This window comes from Nannospalax galili, unplaced genomic scaffold (genome assembly GCF_000622305.1).
Source record: "Nannospalax galili isolate Female #2095 unplaced genomic scaffold, S.galili_v1.0 scaffold451, whole genome shotgun sequence".
Classification (NCBI taxonomy): domain Eukaryota; kingdom Metazoa; phylum Chordata; class Mammalia; order Rodentia; family Spalacidae; genus Nannospalax; species Nannospalax galili.
Genome location: NW_008331662.1, coordinates 2,879,484 through 2,890,784, shown reverse-complemented (window position 1 = coordinate 2,890,784; position 11,301 = coordinate 2,879,484). Strand labels below are relative to the sequence as shown.

General features: G+C 50.6%; 1 protein-coding gene across 2 annotated transcripts; it reads left to right on the top strand.

Moving 5' to 3' along the window:
• Positions 1–113: 113 nt before the first annotated feature.
• Positions 114–9,980, top strand: Gfi1 (growth factor independent 1 transcriptional repressor). 2 transcript variants are annotated; one of them, XM_008826831.2, is made up of 7 exons: positions 114–851; positions 1,537–1,710; positions 2,024–2,206; positions 3,823–4,310; positions 4,683–4,820; positions 5,789–5,954; positions 8,662–9,980. In XM_008826831.2, the coding sequence occupies exons 2-7, from the start codon at positions 1,596–1,598 to the stop codon at positions 8,838–8,840; spliced, it is 1,269 nt and encodes a 422-aa protein (XP_008825053.1). In that variant the 5' UTR covers positions 114–851; positions 1,537–1,595; the 3' UTR covers positions 8,841–9,980. The 2 variants fall into 2 exon arrangements, with proteins under 2 accessions (XP_008825053.1, XP_029416357.1); XM_029560497.1 differs by lacking the exon at positions 114–851 and adding an exon at positions 1,262–1,383.
• The last annotated feature ends 1,321 nt before the right edge of the window (positions 9,981–11,301 follow it).

The window sequence follows — 11,301 nt, the reverse complement described above, 5'->3', positions numbered from 1 at the left end:
TATAACTACTAATGTAATACCAATCCTGATCACAGACAAGTGACAAAGAGGAGGAGGAGGAGGAGGAGGAGGAGGAGGAGGAGGAAGAAGAAGAAGAAAAAGAAAAAGCAACCCTTATCTTTAGGTTAGGGAGTCTCGCAGGAAAAACTGAAGCGGCAGCTCCCGGGTCCGGGAGCCAAACCGGACAGAGGCGGGTGGCACCATCGCTCCAAGGCGTGGTGGCGTCTAGGTGTAGGGGAAGCCTAGTTGCACGCCCCCCCCCCCACACACTCCGCCAGGCGCGCAGCAATCCCAGCCTCCTTTTCGCCACTTTTATTCCCACTTCTCCCGGGATGGGCACACACTAGGGTTCTGAAGCAGGGGTCCCTAGACTCTTTGAGTGGAGGGTATCCCTGAGGGGCTCCGAAGTCTAAATCGCACCGAGCAGGGGGTCGCGGCTCGGCCTGGATGCGTGTGCCCTTGTCTCCGAACCAGCGGAAGGATCGTGGCGCTCCAAGATGTTCCAGCTGACCCTCGGTGCCCTAGTCCAGGGAGGCAGGCTCGTTCTTCTCCCCGAGGCCTCGCGGGGTTCCGCCCCCGGTGCCGACCAGGAGTCGGCCCCGGTCGCAGCCCCGCCTCCCGGGATTCAAGTTTCCGCCCCAGATTAGGTGAACTGATTGAGGGTTAATGAGAGCGACACCAGCTCTCCACCAAACTCCCGACCCGGCCTCCTGACCGCTGGTAACTCTGAGCGCATGTTCCCGAGGTTTTATCTGACTTGTCCCCTAAACCGTCCATGCTCGACGGACTCCGGTGTCCGGCAGTCAGCGCGCGTGCGGCTCAGACTCAACTTCCTTGGGACAAGATCTCTGGTGAGACCAGAAAGCTTTCCCCGGACTTTGTTTCTGAGTTAGGCCTACAGGGTCTGGGAAGTCATGGGCTGTTCCTCCCGGGTCAAGGATTGGTCCTTGCCACCAACCCCTCACTTTCTTGTCCCTCTGTCTTCTCCGGTCTCTGCTGCACCCAGTAGTCTCTCGGCAAATCGGTCCCCCAGTCCTTCCTAGTGCGCTCCTCTTACACTTGTGTTTGTCGCAGTGCCTTGGGGGTCTTGGCTCCCGGCCCCTTCCGGGTCCCAACCTCTGATGCGTTAAACTAATCCACGTTCCCAGTCCCGCTGCGCAGCCGGGAAGCGGAGACGGCGGGCATCGAGTTGGGATAACGGACCAGTTGGGGCCTGGCACTCTCTGGAGAGTGACGCGCCAGTTTTGCCAGCGAAGGGGAGGGGCCGGGAGCGTGGGCAGGGCAGGAAGGACCAGAGCCCGAGCCCGGGGACAGGTTTTACCATTGAGCCGAGGCAGTGGCGTCGGCAGACGAGACTCGCGCCACCTGTCCGAGTGCCACCTGGTGAGCGCGGCGCTGGGGCCCAGGCCCCTCCTCCCTCCTCCCGCCGGCCTCCTCCGCTCCTCCTCGGCCCGCACTCCCCCCTCCTCCTGGCTGCTGTCTGGAGCCTCCAACACTGCTGACCCGAGTTTCCACCCGCTTCTCCCTTCCTCTTAGCGCTTGCAGGGACGGAAGGCTGACCGAGGGTTTGCGCATCCCTCCAGCGGCGGGTCACCATGCCGCGCTCTTTCCTGGTTAAGAGCAAGAAGGCGCACAGCTACCACCAGCCGCGCTCCCCCGGACCCGACTACTCCCTCAGGCTGGAAATCGTACCGGCGCCCGGCAGAGCAGGTGCGGTTCGGGCCGGGCAGCTCCCAGGGACGCCGACCCTGTGCCCCGCCACTCAGTTGCCTAGGAGCCCGGGGAGGCTGCCCCAACGCCCTTTGGCTGTCTTTTTTTGGTTGTCGTTTTGTAGTGCCCCTGTTTTTTCCGAACTTGCGATCTAAGTGCCACTCCTTCTGAACCGACCTTCGAATCCCGGAGGGTTCCTGACCCGACCTGAGCCGATGCCATGCGCGGGTGTCACCGTCTGGGCTCGGGGGACCACTGAACTGTCTGGGTCAACCAGACTCGGCCTGACATCTTTCCTGACTCCTCTCTACAGACAGCGCGTTGAGTGCTGGCGAGAAGAAGGTGGAGCCCGGAGACCGTTTGTCCCCTGATTCTCAACTAACCGAGGCCCCGGATAGAACCTCCGAGTCCCCGGACAGCTGCGAGGGCAGCGTCTGCGACCGGAGTTCCGAGTTCGAGGACTTCTGGAGGCCCCCTTCGCCCTCGGTGTCTCCAGGTAAGCACGGGTGGTGAGGTGCTATGGTGGGGACCCTGGGACTCCGGGCCACCTTAGGCGCAGAAATGCTAACCGGGTGGCAGAATCCTGGGCCCAGGGACAGAGATGGTTCATAGGGGACCTAGCCCAGTGAGAGGTGCCCAGTCTCTGTAGGACTGGAGGGGCTTGACCATGTGTCCTCTGCCCCCTTTCAAGGCGGTGGGCTCCTGGTTGTTCCCTCAAATTCGTTTGCTTGGAGCTGGAGGGTGACATAAAACAAGCCAGTCCTCTCTGCTGGCAGCAACGCTGGCGTTTCGTTTTCTGATCAGACTTCATTGTTTAGAAAAGTGTCAGATCCCAGAAGGCAGGACCCCACACAGACACCTCAACCAAAGGGAGACCTGGACAGCCTGAGCACGGCAGTGCTGGGTGCCACACGGGATAGATAAGTCCCTGAGGAAAATCTCAGCTCCTGGTCTTACTGGATCGATCTTGGGGGCTTATTCATTTTTCCCCCTTCTGCCTAGATGGCCCAGTTTCAGGGACCAGCCTGCTGGGTTTCATTTCCAGTGAGACACCAAGCTTCCTGCAAACCGAGTGACTAGAGTTTGAGAGGGAGGTGTCTCCGGCAGGTCAGAAGAAAACATATCAGCCCAAATTCTGCCAAGGGCCAGTTATTGCCAGATCACATGTGCTGTTTTTAAAAGATAGCTCATCCATCCCACACAGAGCTCCATAGCGTACCTGGGAGTCCGTGGTAGAATGGGCTCTTCCTGCCTATGTGTGGTCCATTCAAGGCCTGGGAGCCCCGGGAGCCCTTCCATCGGAAACTTGGGGTGCAGCTCCTTACTGAAGAAGCTAGAGTGTGAGAGTGCTGCTTTCAAATAGATCTCTGCATGTATACATTCAGATTCATTGGGCACCTAGTTTTAGCAAAATCCACTGGCTCGTGGTGGGCTGTGGAGGGGGGTGCGGTGTGAGGCTAGCAGAGGATTTGGAAAGTTCTCCTGAAGGTGGTGGCTAACCCTTAATTGTAAAATTAATTTTCTAAGAAATTCGTTTTCTTCCTCAAATTATAGCAAGAACGGGAATACTTAGACCCTTGCCTACTGCCCCTGTGCAATCTGCCCTAAGCACTTAACAACTTTGGGTACTATTAACGCCTTTCCGGTTTGTTTACACTGATTTTTCCTGGGTAGTCAGGCCTGAGGTTTATTGGCTTTCTTCCCTCCTTCATTATCTCACAGAAAGGAAAAGGGTTGAGTGGGGACATGGAGGGACTAATAGCTGACTTCTGACTTCGCCCACGAGTGATGTTCAGGGCCTTCTCCGTAAACTCAAGACCTACCTAGCCTTTCCCTGCAGTAACAGCAGGTGCAGAGGTCCAGCCAGAAAATCTACCTAATCTCTAACTCTCAAATAGAATTTACCCAATCTCCTCACCCTATGGCATTCTAATAAATGTGCTGCCCTGCCACTGGCCTACGAGGCCCTTTTGCCCAGGATGTCGGTGATACCTAGCATGGCACCTGCGCACCGAACATTCTAACCAGCTTGGACGCCTATCAGCGAACTGGGAGCGCGGGCTGTGCCCGGCAACCTCGAACTTGACCCAATAGACTTTTATGCCTCCACAGCTTCGGAGAAGTCGATGTGTCAGTCTCTGGATGAAGCCCAGCCCTTCCCCGTGCCTTTCAAGCCCTATGCATGGAGCGGCCTAGCGGGTTCTGACCTGCGGCACCTGGTGCAGAGCTACCCGCCGTGCACAGCCCTGGAGCGCAGCGCTGGCCTGAGCCTCTTCTGCGAGCGCAGCCCAGAGCCAGTCCATCCCGCCACGCTGTACAGCTCAGAGCGCCCTGCGGGTGGTGCGGGGGCCGGGCCACCAGGGAGCTGCGGCGGCGCAGCGGGCGCCACCAGTGGCACCAGCCTGGGACTCTACGGTGACTTTGGCCCTGTAGCGGCGGGGCTGTACGAAAGGCCAACAGCAGCGGCGGGCAGGTTGTACCCAGAGCGCGGCCACGAGCTCCACGTGGACAAGAGTGCTGGCGTCAAGGTGGAGTCGGAGCTTCTGTGCACGCGTCTGCTGCTGGGCGGCGGCTCCTACAAATGTATCAAGTGCAGCAAGGTGAAGCTCCAGCGACAGGCTTTGTCAGCCCCTCCCTTGTGTTCTCCATGCCTCCAGCATCCTTCCAGCATGCCTTCTCATCCCTCCAGCATCCCTTTAGCATCCTTCAGTATCCCTCCAGCATTCCTCAAGCATCCCTCATCATTCCTCTAGCATCCCTTCAGCACTCCTTCTCATACCTCCGGCATCCCTTTAGCATTCTTCAGCATTCCTTCAGCTTCCCTCAAGCATCCCTCATCATTCCTCTAGCATCCCTCCAGCACCCCTTCAGTACCCCGCCAGCATCCTTCCAGCATCCCTCCTAGCATCCCTCCAGCATCCACACCCTGCGGCCACTCTCAGCGGCCTTCTTCCTGGCCCCACTCTCTTCAGGTGTTCTCCACACCACACGGGCTCGAGGTGCACGTGCGGAGGTCCCACAGCGGCACTAGACCTTTTGCCTGTGAGATGTGCGGTAAGACCTTTGGGCACGCAGTGAGCCTGGAGCAGCACAAAGCCGTGCACTCGCAGGTAAGCTTTGCCTTGCTGTCCTGCTCAGAGCATCACATTGGGAATCTTTCTGTTCTTAGTGCAACACCAGTGGCTCTGAAAGTTCTCCTCAGCTTTCCCCCCACTGCCTCCAAACTCCTTCCCATTCCCCTCCTCCCGTTGCCTTGCCCTGGTTTAGGTGTGCAGAGAAACGTGGGTGGTAGAGGGCTCACGCTTTGCAGCAATCGGCTTTGCAGCAATCTTAACCTGTGGTGTTGCATCGCTGTGAGCCAAGCGTTTTGATGAACTTGAGGAAGTTCTGTGTGTACGGAGGTTTGCTGGTGGTATATCAGGTTTATTAGCTGTTTGTCTTTCCCAAATGGGGACACTCACCCTTCCTGACTGAAAAGGTGGAGTCTCAGCTCATTGAGGGCATCCAGTATCTGCTTATGTCCTGCTAGTCTTTCATTCATTGGTTTCTAACATCTGTTGCCTTAACTTCAAGGCTCCAGGTACTTGAGAATCCTGTAGTACACTGGGTTTTTGACATGGTGTCCGCATGCAGATTCCAATTTAGCTAAGAGACAAAGGGAGATAAGAAAATAAGTACACAAGTAACCACAGCATCAGCTCATGCCGGCCAACACCCCCAGTGACTCTGGGGCATCTCAAGCTTCTGAGGTCCTTTTGAGGAGGGTGAAGGAACCCGTGTCAATGGGTGTCAAAAACACAGGGTGGAGATATGTTTTTGCCATGGGGTGTGAAGGGTTGTGGCTGAAAAGTGTTCTGGTAAGAAAAAAAATGTTAATGAGTGCACATTAAAGAATGGGGTGGAGTGTGTGGAGATTAGAGATTAGAACTAAACGGGAGGGGTAACATGCAGATGGGGGGCTGGCTTTGAACACAAAGTCAAGTCAATGGTGAGGAGGATGGCAGTCAGCTGACTGAAGAAGGAATACCACCTCTCTCTCTCTCTCTCTCTCTCTTTCTCTCTCTCTCTCTCTCTGCAGGAACGTAGCTTTGACTGTAAGATCTGTGGCAAGAGCTTCAAGAGGTCATCCACACTGTCCACACACCTGCTCATTCACTCAGACACCCGGCCCTACCCCTGTCAGTACTGTGGCAAGAGATTCCACCAGAAGTCAGACATGAAGAAACATACCTTCATCCACACAGGTGAGCTGAGGTCCTGCTTGTAGGGGATGGTCTGAGTCTATCCAACAGAACTCTCATAGCCTGGCCCCAGTGAATGGACCAATAGGTGAGGCTTTCAGGGTGGAGTTAATAAGACAGATTCTCTCACAACAGCCTTTCTTCACCCCTAGAAGGGCCTTGATTTGGGGGTGGGTCTGAAGGGGTAGCGGGCCTGTGTCTTTAGAAAGAGTATTTTCCTCTAGGTGAGTGTCTCTGCTGCCTGTTCTGGGCAGGGTCCTCTCAGAAGTCACTGAATGGTTACTGGAGACCAGACTTTCTGTAGGGTTTCTACCCGGTGGGATTCATGAGGCACCTAAGCTTCATTTTTACAGGTCTAAGAGTTTATTTTGTTTGAGTAGGAAATAAAATGGCAAATACTACTTAGCTTTCTGCTAAGTCTATATTCATAACTCCAAGAGATGGAAACTGTTCTTTATCCCCATTTTAGAGATAAGGAAAGAGAGGCACAGAAAGATTTAAGTAACCTGTCCAGGGTCATACTGCTAGCAAGTGGTGAGGTCAGGGCTCAAGTTCAGGTTTGTCTGACCTGTCAGATATCTGTGATCTTGACCTATTCCTTGTGTTATGTTTTCAAAGTTGTGGTAGTTGGTTGATACAAAAACTTCATTCATTGTCATTTTCAAAATATCACCAATTTTATGCCCTAAGGTTGGCAATTCCTCATCTATTATATTTTTATTTTATATGTATGAGTGTATTGCCTGCATGTATGTGAGTGCACCCGTGTCATGCAATACCACGGAGGTCAGAAGAGAGCTTTGGATTCCTCTGGAACTGGAATTAAGGATGGCTCGTAGCTGCCATGTGGGTGCTGGGAACCGAACCCAGGTCCTCTGCAAGAGCAGTCAATGCTCTTAATTGCTGAGGCATCTCGCGAGCCCCCAGCCATCTCTCCAGCTCCCCCATTATAGTATTTTTAAATTGCACAACATGCTTTCAAATCTTTCATTTTGTTTGATCCTTCCTGCTACACCATAGAGCAAAATTAGCTCCTCTTTCTGTGCCGAAACTCCAACACAGAGGGATCTATCCTGTCAGTTTGAGTCAATTACAGAGTGTTCTCTTTAATAATCAACAAGACATTTACACCAGACCCAGAATTTCTGATACCTTTACTGCAGAATATGACATTCATTTAAAACAAATCATAGTGTGTTCCACACACCCACAATTGATGTTTATGAGTGCACAGTGTAGATATCTGTATCTGAAAACTCAGAAAAAAACCACTTTAATCATGCCCCCTTGCCCGAAATTTTCATGTAATTCACTGCTTGTAAGTTGTTCAAGACACTTATAAAATGCAACTAGAATCTTGACTAAATGAAACATTAAGCCTTTATTAAACAGTTACATTTATGGTTAGATTTCATTTCTCAACTGTTTGCCCCTAGAGGGATAGAGTAAGTTTTGTTGGGTGAGTTCTTATCTGAGAATTCTGATGCAGGAGGAGAGAAGGAAGGAGATAGGAGGGTTCCTTAAGAATAAACAAATAGGGGCTGGAGAGATGACTCAATGGATAAGAAGAGCACTGGCTGTTCTTGCAGAAGACCTGGGTTTGAATCCCAGCACCCAAATAGGGCCTAACAACTGTCTGTAACTCCAGTTCCAGGGGATTAGATGCCCTCTTCTATCCTCCCCGGGTGTTGCATGGTGCAGGTGCATTTACATACATGCAGGTATAACACTCATACATACACATAAAATAAAAATAAAAAAGCCAAGAAAGAATATATATATATATATATATATATATATATATATTTAATTTTCCCCAAGACAAGTCCCAACCATAAAGCCTTATGGGACTGTTTGGAAGTGTGCTATTTGCCCAAATTTTAAACAGTGCATGAGATAGAGAGAGAAGAAGCTTTTCACATTCTTCCCGTTATTCTATTAATCTGTAGTGAAGAGCTGTGGCATATTAAGAATCCTCCAAGAAAGAAAGTAAAATAGATAAGAAATGATGTGGCCAGATATGGTGGTGCACACCTTTAATCCCAGCACTCAGGAGGCAGAGGAAGAACTAAATTTCAGACCAGCCTGACATAGCAAATTCCAGGCCAGCCAGGGCTACATTGTGAGACCCTGTCTCAACAAAACAACAACAACAACCAAAAGATATGTACTCCAAATATGGATTAAAAAAAATAAGGTGAGAAGAAACATCCATCCTTCAAAGATCTGTATCCTTCAAGAGACAAAAAAAAAAAAAAAAGACAGTTTCACCGGTCATACACAATCAACACCCACTTGGAAACTCAGATTTGAAAACTTCCTCTGACTAGAGCAGTCACAGGGTTTATAGAACAGCCCCTCCCACCTCCTGTTCAACATCTGTTTCTGGTGCCCTCTACTTCTAAAGTCTGGGGAGTCCTCCCAGGGTTCAGCTGGGGAAGGCACGTGGTCTTTGCTCAATTTCCGTTTAGCAGGAAACGGTTTGAGACCTTTGGCTGGGAACCCCCACTCAAAAAAAATCTTCCTTCCACCTGGTACATCCGTGGCTTCCTGGGACCAAGTTGCAGGCCTGGAGTTGGTTCATGTTGCAACCTCTCACCCTCCAACGTTGCTTGAAAGTCTTAACCAGCTGCTGGCACGAGCATGTGGGTCACGATGCATCCTTTAAGCTTTATCACAGACTTCTGCCCTCCCTCTTCCATCCCTGCAGGAGAGAAGCCCCATAAATGCCAGGTGTGTGGCAAAGCATTCAGTCAGAGCTCCAACCTCATCACCCACAGCCGGAAGCACACAGGATTCAAGCCCTTTGGCTGCGACCTGTGTGGGAAGGGCTTCCAAAGGAAGGTGGATCTCCGGAGGCACAGGGAGACACAGCATGGACTCAAATGAGAGCCCTGGCTGGCTGCATCACCAGCTACGCAACACTACTGTGGAGGACAGCTTCCCTGCGGGCCTCCTGCCCCTTCTCAGGCCCTGAATCCAGTCTGCAAAGCCCATCATGGTAATCCCTTCTCCTTCTTCCCTGGAGTGGCTGGAGGGTGAGGTACTTTTTCTAATTTATGCCCAGAGTGGAAACCACAACAACTATCTGGGCTTCATGCTTTTCAACACCTGAAGATGCAAAGTCAAGTGAGGATCAAATAAAATCTTGACCACCAGAGTCCTTCCCTTTTCTGCCTTGTCTCACAGACAGGAAAAGCGCTTGGGTTTGGCTTACCTACTGAAAGAGGAGGAATCACCTTTTAACGTGGACCCAGGCTAATGCTTTTGTTTAGAAAGAAGAATGAGTGTTACTGTTTTCCTCTTCTGCAGAGTCTGTCCACCCCTTTCTTTTGGGTGCTGTCTGTCCATCTTCTCCCTCAGAAATTGATTTAGGGAAGGAGCTTCATTCTTTTGAAATGACCAGAATGCACCATCAAGCCTGACCCAGAAAGAAGCAGAAAGAAATGCTCCGTGTAATCAGAGGAAATCAGAGGTCCTTGCTAGCTCCATCAGAGGAGAAGGGAAGATGGAGCAGCACCTGTGGAGAGATATTCATTCATTCTGCAAGTTCTTGTTGACCACTGGTTAAGAGAGTACCAGGTACCATGCGAGGCACTGGAAGTCAGACATTAAGGTCCCAGCCCTGTACCTTCAAAGTTAATATTGGGCCTCAGAGTGACTAGAGGCTGTGCTCTTTCCTCCAAAGGAGCTCTGAAAAGACAATGCAGAATCATTAAACTTCCCTTTTGTCCTTTTTGGATTTTTTTCAAGTATAAACAAAAAGTAGCTGAAGGGTTACTTAAAATATTCATGTTTATATTCAGTTTTTATTGTTAAGTGGCTGTTTTAAATGTGCCTAAGCTGATAGATGCATGAGGGTAAAGGCTCTGTCTTCAACCCTGGTTCTCTGTGTGTACCATATAGGAAAACAGTGGTATTTTTACTTTGAAGGTTGTAAATGTTTCTGGACCTTCTTGAGTGCATTATATATGTTAGAACATATTTATTAGAGTGATGCTTTAATTTAATAAAGTATTAAGACTGTTACAGATTGCCTTTCATTTAGACCAGGAATTTGGGAAAGACCACTGGTGTTTTAGTTTTGTTTTGTTTTTTTCTTGTGGGGGAGGCTGGCACTGGAGAACTACAGAGGGGTATCAAAGAGTAAACTCTAGGTGCCTCTGTTTCCCTCCTCTTCATTTCCTTTTTGCTTCAGAGATGCTTCTTTTTTAAGTGAAAACCTAGAACGAATGGAAACTAAGGTGCTTTGCTTGTAGAACTGTCTTTCAATTTGGAGATCTGAGTCTTATATTTTTTAGTATTTGTTTTATTTCTATTTAGGTGTATGTATGTATCTACTTGTTTGTGTTGCATATTCATGCAGGTACCTGAGGCAGGCCAGAAGAGGGAGTTGGACCCCTTAGAGCTAGAGTTACAGGCAATTATGAGCAGAAAGATGTGGGTGCTGGACCCGAAATCAGGTCCTTGGAAGAGCAAATGCTCTTAAAAACTGAGCCATGTCTCCAGCCCATATTTGGGTCTTGGTATACAACAAGCAACGTGGCAAATATTTTGCCTTCCCAGTTTCCTTGACCATAAAATGTGGATCTGGTCCTGTCATCCCAACCTAACTCTGACTTCTCTAACTCCATGGAAACTAGAGAAGAGGAGAAAAAACAGATTGGTTGGCTGTTGCACAGGAGGCAAATTAGAAGCCTAAAGTGCATGAGGAAACATGGAATGGGATTTGCGTTACTTCTGTCTCTGCCCCATCAGTGAATATTTTAAGAGACTCAAACTAAGATCCTGGCCTTCCATACCTGTGTATGAGTGTATTGCCTGCATGTAAGTGAGTGTACCCATGTCATGCAATGCCTTGGAGGTGAGGTCTTCGGATTCCTCTGGAGCTGGAGTTAAGGACGGTTTGCAGCCACCATGTGGGTGCTGGGAATCAAGGCCAGGTACTCTGCAAGAGCAGTCAGTGCTCTTAACCGCTGAGCCGTCTCCCTAGCCCTAATACCTGTGTTTTAAAACCTCCCAGCCACAGTCTCAGCTTATGAATGGCTGAGGGGGATGGCCAACGCTGTCCATTTCCATTCAAGTCAATTTTATACAATGCAGCTGAGGACCAAGTCTGTGACTGGCAACAGTCCAGGAGGTGGAGACCCAGCAGTAAGGATAGATCCTCTGGAGCTTGAGTTAGTCACTGCAGACTCTTCAGGCCCAGAACAATGCCTGGTACCTAGCAGGTGACAGGAAGTAACCTCTTGCTTCATCCCACACCCAGGAATCAGGTAGCACATCGGGGTCTCAGGACACACAAGACTTTCCAGGGGAGAGGAAACTTTGCTACCTCTCTCCAAATCTA

Coding starts and splice junctions, on each gene's coding strand:
- Gfi1 (XM_008826831.2), top strand. CDS start 1,596: ATGCCGCGCTCTTTCCTGGTTAAGAGCAAGAAGGCGCACAGCTACCAC. Junction 4,311..4,682: donor AATGTATCAAGTGCAGCAAG/GTGAAGCTCCAG, acceptor CACTCTCTTCAG/GTGTTCTCCACACCACACGG. Junction 4,821..5,788: donor ACAAAGCCGTGCACTCGCAG/GTAAGCTTTGCC, acceptor CTCTCTCTGCAG/GAACGTAGCTTTGACTGTAA.